General features: G+C 39.7%; 1 protein-coding gene across 3 annotated transcripts in view; it reads right to left on the bottom strand.

Moving 5' to 3' along the window:
• Nucleotides 1-27789, bottom strand: part of Chst9 (carbohydrate sulfotransferase 9) — a 259739-nt gene that overhangs the window by 104617 nt on the left and 127333 nt on the right. For all 3 annotated transcript variants that reach the window (XM_021265127.2, XM_013075285.3, XM_087193867.1), the window contains one exon: nucleotides 12402-12425. In XM_021265127.2, coding sequence (XP_021120786.2) covers nucleotides 12402-12425 — 24 coding nt within the window. The remainder of the gene's footprint in view (nucleotides 1-12401; nucleotides 12426-27789) is intronic.

Raw genomic sequence — 27789 nt, 5'->3', positions numbered from 1 at the left:
ATGCCCAAGGGAGGGGAAGGAACCAGGATGAAGCACCAAGCCACAGAAGGAAGGTTGCTGGTGTCAAAAAAGGAAATAGGCTTAAATGTTGTCTATCTTCCACCTACGCATGCTTATCCACAGTCAAGCACTTTATCCAGAAGTAGGCAGTTATTACCCATGGGGTCTGGGTAGGGCCAGGAATGACACAACAGGGAATCTCAGCACAGTTCCCTGACTCATCTGGGAATCTAATCCATCATGGAACAATTACATTCCAAACAATTCGGCACTGGACAGCTAATGGTGCAGACAAATGAGAGCCCAGCATGGACAGTGGTTAACAGGGAGCTGCCTAGAAGCCCGCTGCTGCAGTGCTGGGGCTGGTAGCGTACCTTGGCGGGTGCAGAATGATGGCAGCACAGCAGAGTGCTCTCTGGTGTAGCACAGACAGCTTTAAAGGATGTAGGCAGGCGGCCCTACAGGGTCTGGACAGAGGACTGGGATGAGTGAGTGGAGACAGCGGTGCTGGAAAGGTTGGGCCCTCTGATGAAAAAAAGGAGAGCCACTGTCAGGCTGAGAACCAATAGGTCCAGTGCTGTCCTGGATTCCAGCTCCAGCCTACTGGGAGCAGGAAGTCCCCACGGAAGATTGAACAGCTACCCAGTGTAGGGGGTAGCATGGAAAAGGGGAGATCCTTCAAGAGAACAGACTAGAAGCAAACTCAGGGTGCCTTTAAACTCAAACTGCTGGACTGTCCTTTGTATTTATTCCTCTTATTTAAAAGTTTCCACACTTTCAGTCTTGAGGAGCCTGGAAGGCTACAGTGAGAGCCCCGACCTGGGGGTCTCTCTAGGGTGCGGGGGGTTTCACTCCCAGGTTGTCCCCATCCTCCTTGGTTCCAAGTTCCCATGAGGTCTGCAGGTGACCCCAGCTGTGTTTCCAATTCCTCGGATGCTCCCTGGATCCTAGTTAGATTGGCAAAGTACCCCCTTGCCTTTGGCCATTAGAATGCAACTGTGCACAGAGGGACAAGGCTCCATCGCCTTAGTGCCCAGCCCTACATGGCCCTGGTCATGCTTTGGCCCATGCAAGCCCTCGTGTGAGACCCAGGTGAGAGGGGACCCATGCCTTCACCCAGCCTCTGCTGCTGTATGTCCCCAAGCCCATAAACTGACAAACACATAAATACCCCTCTAGTTGTTGTTTTAATTTGTGATTTTTTTTCAGTTTACAGCGAACCTTGGTATGCAAATAGAAGCAACCAACAAAAACAAAGGCCTAGCATTTAGAGAAGTAACAATTTTCCCCAAATCACATAAAGAAAGATTTAGAAGTCTATAGCAGGTCATACAGTCCAAGTTTAGAGTCCAAAACAAAGCAGAAAGAAACAATGATAAATAAATTTTACCCTCAAGAGTTTGGGACAGACAACTCTACTTTCTATCAAGGAATTGCAGACTATGGGACTGGATATTAAATTAGACCGTGTGCACATGGAAACTTTCCAGGGTGCAAGATGTTGGGAGACTCCTTTGCATGTATGTTCTATGTATGTTACACACTCTGTTCAAGCCAGTAGTGTGGATTCATGGCTCCTAGATCTAATTCTTTCATGTAGTGTCAGAGCTTGGGGAGGGCCACTGAAACTCTGTCCTTCTTGAAATAAATGAGTGTACAATTCAACTAGTAAGATATTTCTTGATACATGCAATGTATTTAATGGCAGCAAGTACAAAGGTGTCCATAATTTCTTGCTCTGAATTTGTGCCGTGCATACCTTTGCTGATTCTGTGCATGTAATGGAAATAGCTCATTTTCAGACCCTGTTACACACACTGAATATACTGTCCTTTTCAAAGTTCTGCAACTCAACATTGGCATATCATGAATCATTACATCATTTACCCTCCTAATACTGAGGGAAGAGTTGTTAATTTTTAAGTATTGTTTTATAATATGATTCCTTGTTTGGCATGAAAAAATTAACAAAAATAATAAAACAAGAAAACTGTATCTTGAGCCTGAGGCCTTGATATATGGCATAAAATTTAAATGCACTTTTAAGTATTTGAGCATATTTTTACCCTTCTAACAACCACTTTGTTAAGATGTAACTTAACAAAGGCTTCCTTGGTTTAAAAATTAGCAAAAATTTTTCCTTGAGGTCCTAGAAAATTAATATCATTATTCAAATTTTCCAAGCTGCCTCCTCTTGCATATGTGAGTAACAGGTGTTGTTTGGTATTTGACCTATTATTTACATTTTATTATGATCACTGAAGACCCAAATTTCATTTAAAATCTTCAATAATCTAGAATTGGAACATGAAAATCTAGATAACTTTAAATGATGATCTGTTTATTCTTTGCAAATTAATCTCTTAGCACCGTGCCTTTCAAGTAAGTCATGTAGGAAACGTTAGCTAATGGAATTTATTTGATTGGTTGTCAAATCTTCTTGTTATGTAAAAATAGGTCAGGCACACCCTTAGTAAGGTCAATGCCTTGATAATGCTGAGGAAAAAAATTTTAAAGTTCAATTGTGTTCATACAATTAAAGGACTATGATTGTGATATTATCATAAATAAAATGTGTGAGTGCAGCACGTATTAAGTAATAAGATTTGAGAACTCTGCAACCTAGCCGTCATTCAGAAGCCTGCAAGAACATGTAGACTTCATTAAAGTCAATGGAGTATACCCGTTCGTCTCGGCGTTATTCATAATCGAAACATTTCAATTTTAGTTAACACACACGAAACTAATTTAAAAGTCAAATGAGGAAATTAGTTCTATGCGCCTATGTTCAAATTCCACAGTGATACCAACTAGCCAAGTTTAGCCTCAGGAGATATGAAAAAATATCTAATACAATGAGTAGAAAACCTTTTTAAGGACTCAGAGATCTGTTTAAACTAATGATTCTGAGACCAACTCAAAAATGTGTTTAGTGTTGTAAAGGAGCCCATTGAACTATTAGGAAAAACCTGAGCTTATCTACAGATTTACTTTTAGAGTCAAGAACTGGAGAATTTTTGTGAGGAAAAACAGTCTATTTCCTGAATAAAGTTGAACAGTGGCTGATTGACAAATATTTTCTGCATACACATTATAAAGACCAGGAGGGAGCTTTACCTGGTTCGTGTCTCAGATTTCTCCGTTGTAGTCAACACTATTAATAACACATTCTAGACCTTTTCTTGACCTTTATTTCAGTGTGCCATTTTGTTCTTCTTTTCCTAGTTTCTGACATTTATTTAGCATAGGTGTCATTTTCAGCTTTTCATTTTCCGTTGACTTCTTTATTAATCCTTCCTGGGATGGGACATCTTTGGACATCTTTACCATGTACTGAGTGTGTGCCCTGTCAGCACCCTGCACCGTGTCACACTTCTATGGGCCTCGTGTTTTGAGAATTCCATTTAATGAGTACCAGCAAGTAACCCTGGTCACTCTAGGCCATGTGCCACCAGTTGCCACTCATAAGCTGCTGTTTGGGGACTCTAAGTAAGGACAAATTAATACCCCTTTTTCTAGCTACAAACACTTCCCACTTCTTTTGTAAGGCATGTGAGGTTTTCTTATGCGCTCCTAAAAGGTACCAGAGACTTCCTCTGCTATTCCCGGATGTGAGTGATGAGGCCCTGCGGGGATCTTGCTGAGGTCTCCTTCTTCTACCTTGCTTTACATTTGCTTCCCTCTGCTCCCCACACCCTGTCACCTGGCCTAGAATCATGCTGGCTCTTTCCTGCCTAAGGATCTCAGCCTTCTCACTGCACCTGTACCAAGTGCTCCTCTCCACCTGTCACAGGGCTGCGTCCCCCTCAATCCAGGCTCTGATTAGCTGCACCTGCTCAGGCAGGCCTCCCAGAGACAGGTCTTCCCCATGATTGTCTCTTCAGCACCTGTACTATTCCTACTACGGTCTCTGCAGCCCCTGTCTTGTCCCTGTGGAGCATCAGACAGAAGTGAAAACAGTGCTGCCCCTACCTCCACTGGACAGTAAGCCCCTGGAGGTCATGTACCTCGTCATTGGTTCCCAACTGTATACCCAGGGTCGAGTACACAGTTATCTATCAATAAATAAACATTAATCAAAGGAGTAAAAGTTATTAGAGCTTTCCTAAGCTTTAGTGACATTAGGACAGCATCTTAGTAAAGATGATCAGGGTCTTTTATATATCTTTATATCTGTGCTTATCTATCATCTGTTTATCTGTATGTGTGCATACTTACATATTTGAGAGTCTATATTTAAGATACCAAAAGTTTCACATATATAGAACAAATGAAATAGGGCAGTTTGATAATGCGCAATTACTTTCTTGCTGCAAAAGGGAGGATAAGGAGTAGAGACAGCATGACCTGTCTCCTTGGAATTGAGACCATTTGTCAAGGACAGTGACGAATGTCGTAAAATCGCCTGTGATATAAAGATCATTATCCGAAGTCATTGTCATATGGAGGACACTCAAGTCTCACATTGAGCTTTCCTAGTACTTCAAAACTGACTAGTCTCAAAACACCTAAATTGCTAATTACCATCATCTAGTTCTTAGAAAAAGGTGGATAAATCAAGAAGACTTCTGAAAATTAAGAGGTAATCACACATGTATAAAAATGTAGGGACAATCTCATGTTTCAGTCATCGTAAACATGCCTCTTTATCTGCCTGAAAACTGTCCTCATTATTATTCTCAGTCTTAAAAAGTTGCTGTCACTGCTTTTTCCAGTAATAGCAGAATATCTTCACAACCTTGGAAAGAAAAATAATTTCTTTGGATACTAAAAGGCATTAAGCATAAAGGAGAAAAACAATCCACTGTTCTTTATCAAAATTAAAAATTTCTGTTCCTCAGAAAGCACTTTAATAAAATTAATTAGGAAATCACAACCTGCAAAACTATTTATATAACACACATGCCTGACAGTGGCCTTACACCCAGAATGTAGGAACTCCTACGGTTAACAGTAGACATTTCACCTATTTTTTGTTTTCAATAAAAATGCAAAAAATCACAACAAAAAGATATACAAATCAGCAATAAGAGCGCAAGAAGATGAGCATAATATCAGTAGACATCTGAAATATGCAAGTTAAACTAGAAACAATCTCACTTCCTACCCACTGCTGGTATAGATGAGGGGCACCTAGAACTTTCAACCCTGCTGGGGGACTATTGGTCAGTTTCTTGTACAATTAAACATTTACCTTGTGACCTAAAAATTCTGCTTTTTGGTATTTATCCAACAGAAAGAAAAACATATATTCAGAAGTATACTGTATAAGAATATTCATATGATCTTATTTATTCATAAAAACCCTGTAATAGAAGCTAAGTGTCCAAAATAAGATAATTGGTAAATAGCTTGTTGTATCATATACAATGGAATATTAGATGCCAGCACAAAGGGAGTAAGCTATTGATATGTAAAACAATTTCATAAATATTATGGCATGTGAAAAAAGCTTTTACAAAGCACGTGATGTGTTATTTATATAAAGTCCAAGAAGAGGTCAAACTAAATTATGGTAATAAAAATAAGAAAATAGTCATCTGGTCAGTGGGAAAGAGATTAGAGGTGGGGAAGAAAGGAGATCATAATGTCTGGGATTGGAATCAACTGCAAAGGGTGTGAGAGAAATATTTAAAATGTGAGATCCAACACCTTATTTTGAGTGGCCAATATAGGTATGACCAATGATCAAACCCATAATACTGAACAAATATGGGGATTTTATTGCATATAAATTGTACCTCAATGAAGAAATTCAGAGACTTTATTACTTATTGAAAATAGTAATCAGTAAACACCAATTTTCTTGTTTTCCTACTTTCTTCACTTAAGAAATATTTTAAAATTCTTGTACAGTATTCCATAAATTTAGCCTACCTGATTTACGAAGTATGATGACAACGTTAATGTATCCAGTTTCATTATGCTTAGTCTCAGTTTACTGTGGGGATTAAAAATATAGAGACAAAGAAATACCCCCCCAAATAATCTAACCCCCAAACAAGCAAAGTCAAACCAAAATTAAGCCCTTGCCCGGAATCAAGATTACATTTGCAAAGATGGATGGCATGTCATTGCCGCTTTCCGCCAGCAAGGGGAGCAGTTACACTTTGAGAAGAATTCCATCTTCGTCATTGAATTATTCTGCACTTTAATGCTAGGGAAAAAAAGATTTTTGGGTGTAGCTACAATGGAAAGGACAGATCATTTTAATGCAAGAGAAAAAAATGGAAAACTTTGACCCTTCAGATTACTTGGAACTTCAACAAGACGGTGAAAAACACTTGCAAATCAGGTTATTCAAATAATGGGTGCATAATCCAGGTACCAGGAAAATATTTAAGAGAACAGCCAAATTAACCATAGCATGCCAGATTTTCTTTGCTGATTATTTGCAAACAAGAATAAAAATGAACAACCCCTTTCCCTACAAAAGAAAAAGACCCAGCAACTTCTCTGTGATTGTCCTGGGCATGAGAAGCAAGGGATGGTTTGTGCTGAATGAGCAAGCAGTGCAAATGCCCTGGGGGTAGGGAGGGGCCTGCCCCCTGTGGCCGATGGGCTTTCCAGTTCACATTGTTAGGCCACGAATCTTAAGGTTTATGCTGCATTTTTTAAAAATTGCCTTCATCAATTTTTGTGAGATTTGTAAGGGTTAATTCTCACATAAGCTCAGGGAGGCTGTAGAAGTCTCTATATCATCCTACTGGCTTTGGTAATCTGCACCTGCAGAGAAGGACTTCCGGGAGGATGGGGGGAAGGATGGCTTATGGTGCAGAAGAAGGAGCCAGGCTGTTGCTATCAAAGCATTAAGATGGGCAGCTGTGCTCCGCACACCCTAACCTTAAAACCAACCTAACCTTGATTCCAGCCCTTAGCATCATTGGGTCAGGAGAACCTCATGAACTCCAGCCTGGGAGCAACAGCTCTGCAAACTTCAATGCTCATGAATACATGCCGTGTCTCCTGTTTGTGTCTAAGGAGCATCAAGGACAGATATAGGCAGACAGCAGTCTTTCCCAGCAGCTGTGCCCAGGAGGTCTTTCCTACTGAACCCAAAGCTCCCAGCATGGGCTCATTGCAGGTGGAGGGACTTTCTATAAAGTCACAGCCCTTGCAGTCTGTACACAGAGCAGCCTGTACTTTGGAAGAATAAAATTCACTCTCAGTATATAGGAAGGTATTACCCTTCCATGTGTGGATCCTTTGCCTGGTATATAAACCCTGCCTGAAGATTTTCTTCATGAAATTCTAAGGAACATTTCTCAGTTTGATAACCCTAGAAATGATTTTGAATTACTCTCTGATCATGAAATAAAGCAAAGCTACTCCAGTCTCTAACCTGAGGAAGTACAGTCTTTTGAGTCAGAAGATTCAAGTTTTGGACTCTGTACTGAATATTTGATCATGGTTGCCACATCTGATGTGGATTATATTCTTGCTGTTAAGGATTCATGGGATTGGCCGAAACTGAGCATTGCTTCTCTACCTGACAAAGACTTTTAAAAAACAATGAGGAAAACACATGAATGAAATGTGACCACCTATTCCTAATTTTGAGTTTGGAACTTAATGTACATATTTTGTGTTCTTCCAACTAAGTGGAAAATAAACAAAATGCCTACACTCCAAGGGTTACTAAAACCTGTGAGCCACATAAAGGGTACAAAGGAGAGTAAGGAAGAAAACAGACAACACAGAAATGGGAGACATGCCAATTAAGGGAAGAAGTAGAAAGAAAGGGTGGTTAGGGCCAAAGAAATGAAAAGTGCAGATATTTGGCTTTTTGTTCATTTTTAATGAGAGATGAGATGGTCACATAAGCAGATCTGGAATGAAGACACATACAAACCAGGCAGGAATGAAATGGTAGCTGCAGGGGACACTCAGATCTGGCCGGCAAGGTACCAAGTGATTAAAGCACATTCCACAAAGACTGAAGCCTGACACGGTGGTGCTCACCTGTAATCCCAGCACTTTAACTTGTCTCAAAATAAAAAATAAAATGAGCTGGGGATGTAGCTCAGGGTAAAGGACCTGTGTGTGTTTAATCCCCAATATCACACACACACACACACATACACACACACACACACACACACACACACACACACACGGAAAGAATTGATGTGCTTTTTTTTTTGTACCAGGGATCGAACTTGGGTCCTTGTGCTTGTGCAGCAGGCAGCAAAACCACCGAGCTAAAATCCCCTGCCCTGATGTGCATTTTTGGTACATGAGAAATATCTCCGGGTCTTTGTTAACCTGAGGAAGGCAGGCATGTGAACTTCTCCAAGGCTTTAGCTAAGCAAGGAAGTCCCCACATGGGCCGTGGATGGTAAGGTGTCCTGGGACAAGCTACCCAATATCAGACCACCAAGCTAACTGAAAGAATCATACGGGAAGCCAGGAGCTTGGAGGTGAATTTCAGGTGATTTATACTGGAAAAGAAGAGGAGAGTTAGCTTTGGGATTAAGGAGGGAGAAGAAAAAGCTCTGGGGTTTCCCAACCTCTAATTTATCTCTGGTGTAGTAGTTTTAGAAAAACCTAGAACTTTATCTGAATTTGGGAAGTTTTTTCCTACTGTTTCAAATATTATTCATAGAAGATGTGTATATTCATCATCTTCAAAGATCTTAAATAGTAGCTAGCACCTTGTATTCATGCTTAATGAATAATCACTGACTGAGTGAATCAACGGTGTTCCTAAATGAGGAATATATCTTACATTAATTAAAATAGGAGTCAATAATGGGGAAGATTTAGCCTATATTTTCTTTATTACTGCCATTTGGCAAATTGAGGATGAGAGCTCTAGCAATTCAAATCTCCCTCTGAGGAAAGTTTAGTAACTATCAAGATAAATCTCGGAAGCTCTCTTGGGATCCCCAAGGCTCACTAAGTATTTTAAGAGGACACTGAACATTTTTGCAGTGGCTGTGAGATAATCCAGTCTAGGTGTGGGGGGAAGTACAGCCCTAACTACTGCAGTCAGCAAATCCCGCACTGCACTGTAGAATGGGTGTCAGTGGAGTGAGATGGGTAGTAGTAGCCCGGCTCTTTTTGACTTGGCTCAGATTCTAATTCTACTTTTCTATTTCAGAAGATGTGGGAAAATTTTTTGCTTTCTCTTGTATTAGAGAAGAACTAAAAGTCAAGTGGAAGGGGAGGCTGAGGTAGGAGTGCAGGCCAAGGGTGTGTGGTGAAAAGACAGGAACGTCAGACAGGGATCTTGCCAGCCACTGACCCACTGATGGTTGAGAGCTCATGACTTTGGGAACATCTAGAAGCCACTCCTTTTCTTGACAAGGATAAAAGCTTTTGGATCACAAGCTACTGGTTGATCCATCCAAGCCAGAGTACATGATAGGATACAACTTCTTAAGTTCCAATCCTTTACATTTCTAGGATCTGGACTGATCAATATTTGTTGTTCCTTCAAAGGCACCAGCCCTTAGCCACTAGTGGACCTGCTTTGACTTCCCAACACCATGTCACCAGATCACCTACTGCGGCTGCTTCAGAGCACATAGGTGTGGCTGTACACGCAAAACACTTAGACATGCCCCTTCTTATTTTCTTAGCTCACTGAGATTGTCTCCTCTTTCCCCATAAACACGCTCTTATCCATAGAGAATAATAATAATCCAACAATTCTCAGCTCTAGGACACTGTGCATACACGGAACATGACTTGTCTTTCACAATCTCAGGAACCTGTGTAAGCTACACAATGTTACCCGGTTTCATGTGTAAGGCTTCAGCAAGCTTAGCCAGGGCGTCTCGGCTGCATGTCAGGCTGCTTCTCGTGCACTGTTTTACAGTTCATGAAGTGCTTTCACATAATTGGAAAGTCCTCCAAACTGAATTCACTGTTATTACTGCCTCCATTTTACACAGAGTAGCATTGAAATTAAAAGAAGTTGTGGGGCCTGTCCTGGTTACGTCATTCTTGGGTGGCTTTGTTCGTTTTCAAACCTGTTCTCCTAGTCTAGGTCCCATGCTGTCCGAGTGTATAGTGGACAAACAGTGGAAGCTCTCAGACAGAAATGCCCTCAGTTTTCTTTATACCCACCTTCGAATTTATCTTAAAAGAAAATCCGCTTTTTTTGTGTCTCAAGGAGAAGCTGATTCTATTCTCTGCTCCTCAAAGTTGTCTCCTTTATCCCTAGGCAGTCTTGTTTATCCTCAAGTCTTCTCATTTTAACACTGCACAGAACATGCTCAAATCTTTCTCTCTGAAGTCCAGCTATTGTAACCAATCACTGACAGAACATCTTTTTTTCCTTTTGTCTTTCGGTGTTGGGGATTGAACCCAGGGCCTCATTGAACCCAGGGCAAAAATTCTACCACTGAGCTACCTCCCCAGTGCTTTTTATTCTTTAATTTTATTTATTTATATTTATTTTTTTGTATTGGGATCAAAATCAGGACCTTGCACTTGCCAGGCACCCCCCCCCCCCACCACTTTTGAGACAAGGTCTTGCTACATTGCTCAGCCTGGCCTGGAATTTGTGATTTTCCTGCCTCAGCCTCCCAAGTTACTGAGATTTCAGGCACTGCACTTGGCTAAAGAGCATCTTTCCTTGATTGCATACTTTTAAGAACACTCTCTACCCCATTCCAAGCACTCAGCTTCCTACAACTCACTCCGGTCCACTGTTTCTCTGGAGCTCTCCACTTACTTCTATATCTCTATGCTTTTGCTTATACTGCTGGAAAGTTTGTTCTTTTTTCTCTACTTGTAGAAATTCTATTCTTTTTGTTTATTCATCTCAGTCATTATACTTACTGTTACGGTTTAGATATAAAATGTCCCCCATAAGGTCTCATGTGTTTGAGAGGGACTGGATCAAAGAGGGCACTGTACTCAACAGTGGACTCATCCATTGATGAGAGATTTCATAGCTGAGTGTGCTCTTAGGAGGTGGGCCTGCTTGGAGGTGAATTACTGGGGTGTGACCTGGAAGTGCATATTCTTGTCCCTGGCTCCTTTCTTCTCTGTCTGCTTCCTGGCTGCCATGGATTGAGCAGCTGTCTTCCATCCATTCTTTTCCACCATGCCATTTCTGCCTTGAGGCCACCAACCATGGATTGAATCATCTGAAACTATGAGTCAAAACTTTGTCTCCAACTCTGTCTCAACATAGAAGTTGCCAGCAGAATGAACACAACAAAAACATTATATTTAGGGGGTGGCCAGTGCCCGGGGGCAGATGGGCTGCAGAACCATGGCCAGAGCCTGAAGCTACTGCTACATCCCTTGATAGAATAAGTGTGGCTTAATATTTGTTTAAAGGAGTAAAAGAATAAGGAAATTAATAGTGACTCAGTTACTACTTCAGTTTTTCAACACACCCAAAGAGGACAGACTTGATTTCCCACCTCACCTCAAATGTTTGTTATTGTCCTTGGAATTTGTCTTGTTTGCTTTGTGAAGATACTGATTTTTTTTTAAAAGTCTGCTGTATAAAATAATGAAGAAGGAAAGGGAATGATACATCATTTTTCTTGAAAAGTAAATATAGTACTATCATTTAGGTGATAAATGCTACAGAAAAATATCCAAAGTTTAAATTTATATTTGTTAATTTTAAACTAGGAAAATAGGAATTGATCCTCTTCTATTAATAAATGCCTATGTTCATATATTACACAATATTAAACTTCATTAGATTGAAGTAATGAGTTTGGGAAGATGGGGAGGAAAAGTCAGCCTAAATAATGGCAGTCAGAATTTATTGAAAGCAATGCAGTTTTATTACTTTCAATACTGTAATCTTCCAATAAAGTCTGTCTAAGGAGACATCTACTTAATGATATGGACCCTTATTTTATGCTTTTTTGGGGGGGCCTAAAGACCACCATATTCTAGATCCACAAAACCAATGCCTTCTGTTCCATGGATTGCAAGCATTCTTTCTATTATGATTAGTAAATCAGTTCCCTGTAGATCATTCTGAGATAAATTTCGGGTTAGTCTAAACGGAGGTGCCAAAGCTTATGTATTAGCAATGTCTGGGTTAACAACATTTTACTGTATTCATAGAAGGCATTTTGGAAACTAAAGAATGTAGCCCAATGACCCAGGGAAATGGTAAATTCTTTGAAAACAAAAACAGAAGAAACCTAAACTTTTTCAAATAAGATAAACATTACTTATTCATCAAGCTATATATAATGGATATCTATCTTCAGAGCCTTTGGTTTCCTTTGTAAAATTCTGTGAGGTCTTGGATCATGGTCTGCTTGTTTCTCTCCCTGTCCATAGAGACTTTCCACACCCAGCTGGGGCACCTGGGCTGTGGCTTCCGGTGGTTACTGTCATCACCAGAACGCGTGCTTAGAAGCAACACTGAGGTTTTCTAAGTGGGACTCAAACATTATGAGGAGGTTACTCACCGGTTCTGAGTGCTGGCCCCCATCCTGGAAAACAAGAGAAAAGACATGCACATATTACCAACACATCCAAAGACATCTGCACAGCTTTCTACAGAAAGATGCCACGAAGTCTCTAACATTTTATTTGTAACAAGGAAAATCAAGGGAATGGGAAGTCATGAAATGAAATATATTGTCCTTTATATTTCAGGGCTAATTAACAAAGTAGTGATAGTAAATCTGGTGTCACCTCTCTACCCAGACAAAAGACAGTTTGTGCCTGTGCTCTCTGGGGCAGGGAGACAGAGGTGGGGGAGGCAGAGTGATCGGGTTGGAGAATGGCCATCAGAGAGAAGGTGAATTCCCTTGATACTTAGCGTGCTGCTCTATAACATATTAGCATGTTAGCATACAATTACATTTTCCACTAAAATATAGGGGTAAAATTGAGTGCTTAGGATAAATGTCTTCAGGTAGCATTGATACTCTAGGTAGTCGTGTCATGTGCATCTCCTGGGACTGAGGGTGAGTGGTCCACTGTAGGATGCCTTAGTATGGAAGGCTTGGAAGAGAATAGAAACTGAAATTCAGGAAGAAAGAAAAGGGCTTTCAGGGAAGAAATCCATGGGTATTTAAATGATCCAGAACTGATGGTAGATTAGTGTGTAGCAGAGCTTCGAGAGACTTCTTGTTTTTATCCTGATGATCAGGATGGGCCTCTTTCTGCCAGATAAAGTTGGCCAGATGTAACACAGCATATTTTTTCTTGCACTACCATCTATGGGGAGAGCAGAGCCCTTCTCAGGCTGTGAACAATTCTTGGGAACTGTACACAGGTGATTACATGACTAATGTTTGGCTTTTTGAGTTACACAGTTCCAATTCTTTCCTTAAAGAGTGCATTATAAACGCATGATCTAGAATATAATATGTTATATTATACCATATATTTTATACAATATTTAATTATGACATAATATATAACTTATGTTATACTATTTACTTACATATTACATAATCGATATGTAGATGTTTTCTCCCTGCATGCTTTTTTTAAAAAAATATATTTTCAAAATATGTTTATTAAAACTCACTCTAGTACTCAGAATGGTGGAACTCAAGCAATGTGGGAATGTGAATTCTCTGTCTTTCTATCTTTCTCCATTTCAACAATCCACCATCAGTGTGACTAATGAAGAATATTGCTTTTCTAACCCTAATTGGGAGCAAACTCTTTTTGATTTTGTCTTCTTAGACTTTCACCAAATTTCATTTGGGCTGAAATGTATCATGTTCTACTTATGTCAATGAAACACTCTTGTATTTTGAGAATGACTTAAAAAGTATGTCCAAGGGCATTTTGCAATTGTATTGTTGTGAGTTGCCTAGTATAAAGTATCAGAAGCTCTACTTGACTTAGTAATTTCTGGATTTTGGATGAAGGTATTTATAAGTCATTTATATAGCTCATCTATAAGTTATAGGTCCTTCAGTACAACTGATCCTCATGGTTGGAACCTGATATGTAATCCGTTGCTCCAACCCACTTTAATCGCAACTCTATACTTACCTGTTCACCCATGTAACAGCAGCACAATTAAGGTCACATTTTCATGGCTTAATGATAAGAATATTGTTTAGGCTAGAACCTAAAATTTTCCTCCATACAAAATTGAGGTTATCCAGCATATTATCATTATTTATGTAGTCTATCACTTAAACATGGAAGGAAATTAAATTGGTACAGAAAACTAGCTACTCAGAAAGTCAAATGTGTCTGCTTCTGTATCTCTTATGACACTCTGGTACACTGTTTATTGATTGTATGATGGATTGTTCTCATCAGGTATTGCTTTTAAGCTATTTGGCTTGTAATGATCAAGTCATTTCCTTTAAAAATACGGATATGACAATTTCTCGTCTCCATTTCCAAGACAGCTCAGATAAAAGGGGTATGCAAGGTCATTTGCCAATTTCTTAATTGCATCTAGAAACCTGACACTGAGGCATAATAATGGGAGTGCACTCAGGCACTGGATACGCTTCCCTGGTCTAGTTTAGCTCTCTACATGTCGCAGATGGAACCGCATCAGTCAGATGCATATCTCCTACATTACACAGTGAACTTGTTGAACACAGGTCTGATCCAGTTTCATTCTTTTTTTATAAGTTCTCTGAACCTAGTTTAGCATCATACATAAATATATATTGAATTAAATTACATTTTTGAGATAAATACTTCTTTAAATATCTAATAAAAAAGAAATTTCTTATGACTCATCTTCTAGGAGAAGTGTTCTCATCTACCTTCCAATAATAATACCGTACTAGAGTATGTAACTCTTCAAAGGCTTTGTCCATACTGTATCTCCTAAATCACTGTTATTCCCATTTATCTTTTTATGGAATGACTATCTAGGCATTTGGGGTCAGTCCACACAATCAGTGTAGATTGGCTTATTCCATAGATGATCCTGTATTAAGTAACTGTGAATGTTCATCCAAGGTCAACAATGAACATGACTTTAAATGTCAGCACTGGGGTTTTGCTTTACATGACAGAAATTAATTGTTTCACTAGAGCCACTAAAATTAGTAAGATTTTAAACTGCATCTCCAGTATACATGTTTTTATATTGCATTTATAAGATTTACTATGCAATTAAGACTTATTTAGTGTCATAGACAATCTACTGAAACAAGATCTTTCCCTTCATCCCATTACTTTCATTTGAGTCATTTCTATTTTCCATGGTGAAGCACGTTTTACCTGTTGAAACTTGATGTAAACACTATAATAAGGGAAGAGGTCTAGCGCTTTGATGGAAAAATCAATTTAAAAAAAAATTAGTATGTCAATGACCCTAATCCTGAGGCTGGGGAGCTTCATGCCACTGAGCCGGGCACATCTCACTGCAGTCTGCAGACACACAGAAGAACTCAGAGTAATTTTTCTGGCCACATGATATATCAATAACGTTGCTTCTCATCATCCTTCCCTACTAACGAGCACTAAGATGGGAAAAGGTTAGGCAGTTTTCTAAGGCCATGGGGTAATTTACTAAAATTGAAACAGAATTACATTTTGATTGCTGAAGCTTTGTTTTCAATAATGAATCCAGGTTTTTGTTCTTTTCAGCTAAATCTTGCAGAAATGTGATTAATGATACCTCTTATTTTACACACAGATATTGGATGCAAAAGGAAATCAAATCATCCCAGTGAAGTCCAGGTCCTTTGTGGTCTAATACTTGGTTGCTGGATTAAAAAATGTATCCCCAAATTTCCTTTTGAAATATTGATTTGATCTAACTTTACCCTTTCTCCACCCTCTTTTACAATTGTCTGGATGCACAATTATTAAATCAGTAATAACCACAATAACAGCTAACATGTACCAAGTCCTTATTAAATACCAGGCATGGGCCTGAGTGCTTTATGTCAACCTTATTTAGCTGAATCTTATAAGACGCTCATAAGAATACTACCTGGATTTATGCACATGGAATATAACTGCATGTTTCCAGATCTGCACTTTCTTACATAAATCAAAGCCATAATTATCATCTGTGTGTCCCCATTTCAGTTTTATTAAGGTAGATTGAGATAGTAAAGGTGCAAAGCAGAATCCATTCAGACGTAATATTTCTTCCTAATATTTTACCCATATCTTTTTTCCTAGTATTTTACCATGATCTTACTGACATCTAATTCTACACCTTTTAGGAGTTTGACTTTATTGAGACTTTTCAAGACATTTTCTTAGAAATAGCAATTTTCTTTTATACATCCATATGGTATTGATTTGCATACTTTATAACTGACTGAATAATTATCTCAACAAGTTCAAATGGCACAGCAGGTCTGGGAACTGACTTTTGGCCTACCTACATCTCCAGCAGTGAGGCCAGAAGTTCACAAGCAGGCTAGAGCACACCTGGTGGTGAGCATTTGTGGGTGGGTTACTTTGAAGGAAATGAAACAGTTGGTTAATCAGGCAAATCATTTAAGAGGGGACCAGTAAAAAGAAATACTGTGTTTGATACTCTGTGTATGCATTACTTTGATTAAAAAAATGAAAAAAATTAAAATAGAAGGCAAAGGAAGAAAAGAATGAGTTTAAGTTTTTGCCCAAGATTGCAAAAACTAGAAATAGAACGAGGACTGAACTCCAGCCTAATATGCTCTCCCCATCTCGCTATGCTCAGGACAGAGGTGACTGCTGGAAGTCAAAGGTCTTCCTGCAGCACTGGAACCAGCTACAGAATTGCCGACAAGAAAACAGAGCAACACAAGGCAGAAGTCAGAGATTTACAAAGGAAGAGCCTTGGAATTGTGGCTGACCAGTTAACCCACCTATTTCTTTTTTTTTCCCATTTAGTTTATTGGTACATTTTAGGTATAAAATACAGTTACAGTCATCATTGGGATCTTGTACCATTACATGAGTCTCTTGGTTCTTTTTTTTCCCCCATTCCCCTGCCCTCCTTTCACCCCCTCCACCCTTCCCTATTTGCAAAGACCTTGTTTCCATTTTTTCCTTTTCTCTTATTTTTTCTTTTCCCTTTTTTCCTTTCCCCTACCCCTCCCACTTCCCCTGCTCCTTTAGACCTTTACTTCCTATTATACAATATCAATTACACATTTTTAAAATTACAGTATCAAGATCTAGGAGACATTACCACAGATTTTACAGAATTTAAAAGGATATAGAAAGCATATTTCAAAAATCTTTTTTGAAATAAATTTGACAACTTCTAAGAAGTTCCTTGGAAGACAAATTAATGAAACTAACTCTGGAGGAAATATAAAATTTGAATAATGCCTATTAAAGAAAGTGTAGTCCTAGCTTGAAAACATACCTATATGACAACAGCAGGCTCATATACATTTCAACTGATAAATTATATCAAACAACTAAAGCAGAAAAAAGAAGGAACACTTTTCCCCTCATTTTAGGAACTCAACATTGTGCTAATCCTAAAACTGGATAAAGATAATAGAAGAAAAACGTATGAACATAGATAGAAATTTGTTTAACAAAACAAACTATTGGAAGTCAGATCCAGCAGGGTGTAGAAAGTGGTTTTATTATAAGGATGGCAGTGTTGGTTCAACATTGGAACATCTACCCCCAAAAGTCATCATTTTAACAGAGGAAAGGAAAAAGCCATATGATCCTGTCACTAGTTGGAGAAAATGTATTGGGACTAAATTCTACAGCTGTTCATGGTAAAAGCGATCAGTAGACTAGAAGTAGAACAGAAACTTCTCAACAGATTAAAGACATGTACTCCATACTTCCAGTGAGAATGCCTTATATGAATGGAGAAGATACAATACTCTCTCCTTAAGGTAGGGAACAAGGGCAGATATGCTTACTCTTTATCTGTCCATTAAACTTTGAAACCTAGGCCCAACCAAAATAGTCTGGCAATAAAATGACACAACTAGGATAGGATTGGCAAGGTAGAAGTAAAATCTTTATATGTAGATGAAATGATCATCTACAGAGAAAATACAAAGAAATCTCTAGGAGTCCCTAGAACTTGTATATGAATTTAGCAGGATTAGAAAACACAAGGTATATATAAAAATTCAGGTCTGTGTACACTTGCTATAAATGAAGAATTGGATATTGAAATTTAAAAGTTATGTAGGAGTACAAAGGACCTAGAAAAGTTTTTTTAAAAAAGACAAAAAACAGTGTTGGAAGACATTTAGTACCTAATTTTAAGACTTCTTCTTGGGCTGGGGATTTAGCTCAGTGGTTCTGGTGCCTGCCTTGCAAGCTCAAGGTCCCAAGTTCGATCCCTAGTACCAAAAAAAAAAAAAAAAAGATGACGAAAAGACTTCTTCTAAAGCTACAGTAATCAAGGCAATGTTGGTATAAGGAAACACATATAGATCATTGGAATAAAACAGAATCCTGAAATAGAACCACACATATATGGTCCACTGAGTTTTGAAAGATTATTAAATACAAGCATTTTATAGAATATAAACTCAATTCAAGAGCCGAGGAAGAGATAGTGTTTGCAGCAAACGGAGCTAGAACACCTGGTATCTGTATATAAAAAATTAACCTCAATCCTTTATTTCCATACACGAAAATAACTTGAAGGGATCTATGAACCTAAATAAGAAAGCCTAAAAGTATAAAACTTTAAGAAGAAATTATAAGGGAAAATGTTTATGAATTTAGGGTAGGCAAGAACTACCTAGGATACAAAAAAACATGATGTATAAAAGAAAAAAAATTGATAAATGAGAGTCCATCAAAATTTAGAACTTTAAATGACATCATTAAAATGAAAAGTAGCCCTTAAACAGACCATATTTACAATGCATATAACCTATGAGCAGAATATATTAAGAACTCTTGCAGCTCATTAACAGACAACCCAATTAAAAAGTAGACATAAGAAGATGATAAATAGCCAGTACAGCACAAGGAATGGTGTGCAACTCTAGAATCAGAAAAATACTAATCAGTACAATAACAAGATTGAATTTTACACTCCTTAGGGAGATGAAGTTAAAAGTTTTAAAAACCTTGTCATGACTTTTTCTTTTTGTTGGATCCTCCCCCTTTGCATTTAATTTGTCACGCCCAATGGATTCATTCTGCTGGGTCTCCTGGGGGTGTGATCCTCATTGTCTTTTCCTAGGGTATTGTCTAAAATTTTTTGGAGTGCCAGTTTGGTATTCATGAAGTTCCTGAGGTGCTCTTTATCATGAAAGTATCTTATTTCTCCATCAATTTTGAAAGATAGTTTTGCAGGGTACATCAATCTGGGTTGGAGGCTCTTTTCCATTAGGGCTTGAAATACATCATTCCAAGCTCTTCTTGCCTTGAGGGTTTGGACTGAGAAGTCTGCTGTGATTCTGATGGGCTTTCCTTTGTATGTGATTTGCTTCTTTTCTCTCACTGCTTGTAGAATTTTATTCTTCTGTTGGAGTTCTGGAATCCTAACTATTATATGCCTATGTGTAGATTTTTTTTTGATTAAGGCTAGCTGGAGTCCTATATGCCTCACTTATCTGTATGTCAAGTTCTTTTCCCCTGCTTGGGAAGTTTTCTGCCATCACTTCTGTGAAGAGTTTTTTTTTTGTCATCTGCACTCTCTCCTGTTTCTTCATTGACTCCAATCAGTCTTATGTTATTCTTCTTTGTATTGTCTACTTGCTGCTGGATTGATTTCTCATGTTCCCTTATAATTTTAAAGCAATTTTTCTTTTCCTCCTCACTAATTGCAATCTTATCTTCTATATCTGAAATTCTATACTCACATTGGTTCATTCTGCTGCACAGACTTTCGATGGAGTTTTTAATCTCCTGGAAATCTGTTTGCATCTGTTTTATGGATTCCACTTGTTTCCTATGTTGGGATTCCATCATGTTCCTCAGATCCTCTATTTTTTTTAATCTGTGTCCTCTCTAGATGTATTAATCATGTCTTGCACCATGAGCATAATCTTTGCTATTATCTGAGTAATCATTTCTGATTTCATTTTTCCCAGATCCTCTTTTGTTGTCAGTTCAGAGAGTCCAGGTGGTTGAGTATCAGAGTGTTCCATCTTGTTTCCCTCTGCGGTTGCTGTAGGTGATCTGAAAGTCCATTTTTGAGGCTTGTTTATGTGTCTTTTCATTTCCTCAGGGGGTTGCTTCTGGCACCCACGTGGCTCACCTTCTCTGCCCTAGGAGCTTGGGATGGCAATGGGGGAGCTTCCTTCTGGGTGCTGGGACCGGCTCACTTTTTCTCAACCCACCTATTTCTTGACTTCATACCTTACTGGTTCAAAACAAAAGAGGTTTCAGCAAACTCACTTTGCCTACTGGTACTTCCGAGAGAACTGGCTTTTGTAATTCTGAAACTGAAGAAACCTTGAAAGGGCATTGACCCTCTCTAGCAAACAAGAAACAACACAGAATAACCTGAAACCCAAGGTCCCCTGGGGAAACCTAGGATGGGACCAAGTTTAAGGAAATGTGTGATGACAAATGGCAATTCAAAGGAAGTACTGTGAACCTCACCATCTGCTTCCTCCTAATCTTTGGGTTTTACAGGCTTTGTTCTGTCAAGTTCTTCATGGGTAAAATTATTTAAACCCCAAGTTGAAGAATGTCCTAGAAGTGATGGTTTTCTAGTAGCTGTTTAAAAATGCCTCACAATAGATGATTATGTTTTTCCTTTAAGTATTGATTTCACTTATGCTAAATGGTTCCTCTGTGTTTTTCCTCGGTATTTTCCAAGTTACTTCCTTCAAGAAGAAAATCAGAAAGATGTTAAGATGTATAGGACTTCAGAAGGAATTCAAAAAAAGGTTAAAATCTCAGACTATTCCTTCAATACAACTGTGTTTTGATTGCTCAAAATGTTTGTACACGGGCATCACTTTTATACACTTTCAAAGATAGATGTTCCAAAAACAACCCCCAAAATAGTGGTTCAGTTTTTAATTTAGGCTTTTTTATTACTGCATTTTAATTATACAGAATAACAGGTTCCACTGTGGCATATTGATGCATATGTACATCATTCTTTGTTCTTACCCTCTATAGCCCTTCATTACCCTGTCTTCTTGCCTCCACTTGGTCCCCTTTGTCTTTAATAATCTTACTTTCATGTTCTTTCCCCTTTTAGATTCCACATGTGAATGAAAACATGCAATATTTGTCCTTTTGAGTCTGGCTTATTTAGCTGATTTAGTTTTAAACATAATTATGTGGCTGTCTACATGGTTGAGATTTAAAGCCTCCCTCACATAAAACAGATCCTGCTTCAATCTTTGTTAGAAGGAGATTAAACATGATGGGTTAATTAATTCGCATGAGTGAAAAGGTAAAGGGTCCATGAGTAGATGGCTTTGCTTTGTGAAGATTTCAAAATTACTTAATCAACTAAAAGGGAATACAAATTAAAAGGAAAGAAGCAGGGGGCAATGTAGGAGCAGTGTTTGTGCTGAGAGCTCCCTCTCAGGCTGTTCCTGAATAAAGCCACACTCGGTGAGAGGGAGGCAGTGTGCTGTCCTCTGCCAGCTCCCAGTGTGAGGACCCAGCATCCTGGACCTGTACAAGTGAATCCTTCCCTAAAGAGGGATAAGGGACTGGACTAGCAGAGAGGCAGCTGCCAAGTGGGAGCAGCACTGCTTAGGGCCAGAACAACTGATTCTGAGTTATAAGAGAAAGCCATTCACTTCCCTTCTCTGGGACCTAATTCCCTCATCTGCAAAATATTCTCAGGTCTAGTTCGGCTTCAAAGTTCTATGAATTAGAGAAAAGAAGCAGTTCTTCAGGATCATGCGGTCACTGTGTTTCTCCTGATTATGTTGCTTGTAACATGCCTTCCCCAGTGCTTTCCTGTATGTGACCGCCTGTGGTCCTCACAGCACCCCTCAGTGCAGTTCACTGAGCCGTGGGCCTGCCACCTGCTTCCCCTTCAGTATCACCTCACGGAACCCTCACCCTCTCTCTTCTCTTTCACGCTCAGTTATATTCAATTCTTTTCCAAATATATACACACTTTGGACTCTGACCTCCCTTGAACCTCAACTTTGCTTCTCTGAATTCTAGCTTCTGAATGGGTGTCCACAGTCTGGTCAAGAGCAGCCGGACTTGAATGGCATTGCCATCCGTCCCTGGGAGAGGGGACATGTGCGTCCACTGGACAGACACCTCTTGCTATTGTCCCTCCAGTACCACCTCTTCCCCACACTTGTTTCCAGACGGTCGCCATTGTTTCCTTATCCCATACTCAGTCTTTCCTGTATTTTCAAACCCTAGCCTTCCAGCCAAGTCCTTAGCTCATCAAGGCCAGGATTACTGCAATTGTCTCCAAACTGGGATCCCCAATTTCAGTCTCCATCCTCATCTTAATCTAATTAACTGTTTAATAATTGTTTTGGCCATGCTAATCTCTTCATCAAAAACCTCTGTTAACTTTTCATCACGACAGGAACCAACTCAACCCTGCATTCCACAGTGACTAGCACAGGGCCCTTGATGCTCTATGGACCTCTGAATGCTCCTGTCCCAAGCCTGGCAGCTCCTGGAGGACATCAGGCTCCTCATGGGAAACCCATTCACCTGGCTTTCCTGAGCTCTAATTCCCTATCTATACCTAATGCCCAATTCAGCTTTAGGTCCAATCCAAAGAGCTAGCTTTCTTTCTTCTGCCTGAAAAAGTCCTCTTCCTTCTTCAAGATCCAGAATTGAAGGGCTCAGCTCTGTGTTCAGAGTGGTCACCCTGGGAACCCTAGAAGTTGTCGCTCAACTGGGCAAAAAGTAGGTGCTAGGGGAAGAGTGCCCTGGAGTCCAGGTGCAGCCCTTCACTTACAGCAACTCGCTCACTCCTCCTAATCAGGGGAGCATCCTCACTGTCCCTGTGTACAGTCAAGGGTATGGCTCAGCGTGGCTGGGAACAAACCCCGTTGCTCTGGCGGCAGAGTATACACTGTGCATCCTCACACAACTCGGCCCAGTCATCTTCTGTTTTGTAAATCCCATGTTCATAGCCTCTACCACACAGAAGCTCACAGAAGGAAAGCGCCGGTCTCTGTCCCCTCTGGAGCCAGTGACTGGATCACAGAGGCACCAGGAGCTACAACCTATGAAGTCCAGGAGCTGAGTCGGGAGTGCAGACCACAGCCCCCCACCCCCACCCCCCGCCCCAGCTGTCTGTCCTGCTTAGGGCTCACAGAGACTCAGCCCTTCTCCACCTTTCTTATACTCTGGGAAAAGTGCTGGCAGTGTATCTCATACATCTGAAAAGGGACGCTGTTCATAGCTATTCATAATAATAAAAAAATCCTGGCTACATCCCCATATTTCAGAATGTGGGCCAGATGATGGCCAAAGATCTTTCCATGTTGGAACTTCCCTCCTTCCCCTCTTCCCTCTTCGTCTTCACTCCTTTGTCACCTACTTAGGCAACAAATATGTGTTTCAGGCACACTCTATGCCCAAACAATGAACTTCTGGCCTTGTTAGTAATGTTTCCATCCTAGATGCTAAATGACAGAGGCAGGTTGTATCAAGTGATCCTGAAAAGCCACGAAAAGATTGCTAATTTTTTTTAATCTACCGTGAGCTAGACTTGAAGCCAAAAGCTAGGCAGGTGTCAACTCAGTTAATCCTTACAGCTCCATAAAATAAAACTACGATAGTCTCCACTTCAGAAATAAGGTGAGCAAGTTGACAGAGGTGAAGGTCATATGATTTAAGGAGCTGAGCAAGGATCCCTGTGTTGGCCATTTGAGACCCTGGTAACCTTTACACTGGACTCCCTCCAGGAGTAGACACAGCTGCATGACATCCAAAGGGCGTATGTGAAATTAGCTTCATTTCATTTGAAAAGGACTCCATACGTGGTATCAGGGTGCAAGAGGAATGCTTTCAATATCTTTGCAGACGTAACCGGAAAGCAGGTGTGTGACCTTTAACAAGGCAACCTCTCAGGGCTGTACTCTCCTCATTTGTAAAATTAAAAATTAGCACTCAATTATCTTCAGATTTCCTCCTAGACACAGACTCCCCAGTAGTCTAAAGGCAGACGTCTGTCCGTGAGCAGTCACTGGCTTTAGAGATGGGGGGCTCAGGTGTCTCGCATTAGCTCAGACCCTCACCGTCAGCCTGTCATGGTAGTTTGCATCCATCCCTTCCAGTTTGTCATCTGCAGTCCTCAAATGCTGGGAAGACAGTCAGGCTACCCAAATGATCATCTGGAGATACAATGTTTTGTCCCTTTTACTGTGCTGCTTACACTATACAAGTGTGCAAGATCAAAGCCTCGGTTTCTGAATTGCTTATCATACTGATGTATGGCTGTACATGTCACTCTTTGGCTCTGCATTTTACACTCACGTCTGATATTATTGCAGAAGCTGTTGCTGTAGGTTCTGAAGAAGAGCAGCCAAACCTGCTTTCAGGATTGTCTTGCTAGCAAGTATAATCCACATCAAGTTTTTTCTTTTGATCTGAAATAAAGTCTCTTTTTCGTTTTTGCACTGCGGCCCCTTCTGGGTAATCCTACTCATTTTGTTGGCTTTGATGAGGATGATGTTAACACCAGTGACTTCCAATCTCTTAACTATGCTTCTTGCCTGAGCGCCACACTCGAAGAAGAGTGTGCTAGCTGAGTGCGGTGGCACACACTGTAATCCCAGTACTGCAAGGGGCTTAGGTGGGAGGGTCCCAAGTTCTATTCCAGTCTGTGTAACTTAGTGGCTTCACAAGACTTTGTTTCAAAATAATAATAAAAAAAGGCCTGGGGATGTAACTTAGTATGAAAGACCTGGGTTCTGCAAAAACCAAACCAAACCAAACCCCTAAAACAAAAATGTTCAGTGCATGTGGCCTTAAATTTCCATGAGCCCCATGTCTAGCCTATGTCTAGATACGAAGCCCTCCTCCTCTCTTGCAAACACAGCTCTGCACCGGTGCTGCCATGCAGGAAATGCACCAGGGGGTCCAACCTCACACTGGGGCTATTGAACTCCTCTCTGATTCTCCCACATGCTGCCAGTAGCTACATGCACGCACTTCCCTCAGCCTCCGATGCTGCGTTGATTCACACCACCATCATCTCTCATCTAGATTACCACAGTCAGTTTCCGAGCATCTCTGCTTAGCTGAGTAATACTTGTTTCACATTTAAGATGTGCAAACGGGAAAGCCCCCATGTTCTCCCATGTCTCAGCTAACAGTGTTACTCACCAACTAACTCAAGCCAACACGTACAGTCAGCCTTTACCACTCTTCTCTCCTTCCTGCACAGCCAGCCCACCTGCACGAGTCACTGCAAAGGCGGGCTGTAAATGTGGTAGCATGTATCTCGTTATTTCTCCTGTCCTCACCCTGGTCCAGGCCCCTTCATTTTTCTCCTGGTTTGCTTTAATAACTTTCAAAACAGTATCCTTATCTCTACTTCTTTTGTCTTATCTTTTCCAAGTCAGAACGTTTATTTTCTCACTTCAAGTTTTCCAGTGATTTTCATTGCAAATATCATAAAGCCCAAACTCTTTACCGAAGTCTGTATGGACCCACTTAAGCAGTTAAATGCTGCTACACATTCAACTTTGCTCAGCAAACTCCAGCCACTTTGACTTTTGTTTCTTCCCTGCCTCAGGGCCTTTGCACTAGCCATTCTCTCTCCTCTCAAATCTGCTAAGTTTGCTTCCTTCACACGGATCAGGATTCAGTTCAAATGTTACTTCCTCAGGAGATCTTCACCTATCACTTTAGCTAATGTGGTATTGTGTATGCAATGACCTAAAATTCAATAGTCATTTTCTAATGAGATGACAACCAAATGAATAAACAAATGAGGCCACAGAAGAAGTTATTTAAAATTAAATACTCCAGTTAAAATGTTTAAAATACTCCTTTGAGATACTGGCTTCAATTTATTAGGACATATGTCCAGTAGTGGATCATGAGGTATTTTTAAAAGATGGAGGAAATGTTACACTGGTTTTCATTATGGCTGTGTTCATTTACATTCCCACCTACAGAGTTCCAGGGCTCCCTTTCAGCCAGATCCTCCTCAGCATTTGTCATCCTTTGTCTTTTTAAGGATTATTTCTCTAACAGGTGTGATATCTCATTGTGGTTTCGATTTCAACTTCCCCTATGGTTAGTGATACAAATGCCTTCTCACATACCTGTGGGTCATTTGTATGTATTCTTTTGAGTACAGACATTCCTCGTTTAACAACCTCCCTATTTAAGGACTGTTCAGACCTACAGCCAAGAGGCACTGTTTGGCCTTATGATCTGCCACTTGGACTCATGGCATGTCTTTTTTACTTTGTACAGCTCTATATATCTTGTTTATAGACCCTCAGTGTCTTTTTTTGGTTGCAGTACACCTTGTTTATACAGTACTGTAATTTTTGCTGATTGTACTGTAAAGTACAAGCACAGTACTGCAGTTTTATATTCTGTTAGGCATTACAGTACTGTGTTATACAAATAACAGCAAAGAGTTATACAAATAAAAGCAAAGTCATCAAATTGGAGCTTCCTTTGTTCTGAATATTGTAATGTACATACTATATATGATTCCTCATTTAGCAATCAATTCATTTAATGATCTAGTCACCAGAACACAACATGGTCAATAAACCAGGAATGTCAGTATTGTCTATTTATATTGTTTGCCTGTTTTTACTTTGGGTTGCTTGACTTTTTTGCTATTTAATTTTATGAGTTCCTTATAGAATCACAACATTATTATAGTAGCAAAGGTATGAAAGCAAACTAAATATCTGTTGATAGATGGATAGGTAAAATGTAACACACATGGTGGAACATTATTCAGTCTTAAAAATGAAAGAAATCTTGGCATCAGTGACAACATAGATGAAATGAAAAGATAGTATGCTAAGTGAAATAAGCCAGGCATAGGAAAATACCACATAACTTCAAAATCTCACAGAGGTAGAGAACAGAAAGTTGTCATCAAAAGCTGAGGTGTCCGGGGCAGCAGACTGCAGTCAATGGGAATGCAGATGAATACAGATCCAGAGTCATTCACATTGGTGGAAAGAGGACAGCAAGTCCACCCACTGTCTACAGAGCTCAGGAGAGGCAAGAGTCTTTGTCTCCAATTTGGGGTAGAAAGAAAGATGAGCAGTAAAAAAAGAAATTGCTCTTGGTCTCTGCTTGCCTGGAAGACACAAACTCACTGTCTAATCCAACAAGCATCTGTGGAAATTTAAAGTAACCTAGACTTAAATAACATAACTTACAGTTGCATTTCATAATAGGGTTCCTACAAAAGGAAAAAAAAAAACCCAAGAGAAGAATTTCTGTGATTTTTTTCTTTCAGTTTTCCAACATCTTACTATGAACATTTTCAAATATATGAAAACATACAGAAAAGTTGAAAAACTTCATTCTTAACATCACACTTCTTGCAATAACACTTTCCATCTACTGGGTGGAAGTCAGTACTGCCTATCTTAAATCTCTAGTTACCTGAGACGAAAGACTGGACCACTGCAGGATCAATTTTGGCATTTGGTCACTTTTTTTAGTATACTTATACCTACAACTGGTAAATCCCTCTTGCTAGATAAAACTTGGCTACTGATTATATTAAAAATCATATATTTTACTGTGCTAAGGACACTGAATGTAGCATCTGTCCTTTAAAGGGACCCTGAGTATATAATACAGTATGGTTAACAGTAGATACATGGCATTGCACAGCAGATATCTAGAGCATACCAGGGTCTGGGAGAGGGAGAAATGAGTTGCTAAGCAGTTACTGCATTTTCACTGGCTTAAAAAAGCTCTGAACTGAGGTTCATTTTTGAGTCTCCAAGGCCCTTTGCTCTGAAGAACACCTAGGTGCTAATGAACACAGTGTTCTCTGTCATTTACATAGATCCCTCAACACAG

The sequence above is a fragment of the Heterocephalus glaber genome, unplaced genomic scaffold (assembly GCF_053883595.1).
Source record: "Heterocephalus glaber isolate CG9 unplaced genomic scaffold, H.glaber_assembly_v1.0 deba00000331, whole genome shotgun sequence".
NCBI classification, from domain to species: Eukaryota; Metazoa; Chordata; class Mammalia; order Rodentia; family Bathyergidae; genus Heterocephalus; species Heterocephalus glaber.
This window is presented reverse-complemented; position numbering and strand designations above follow the sequence as displayed.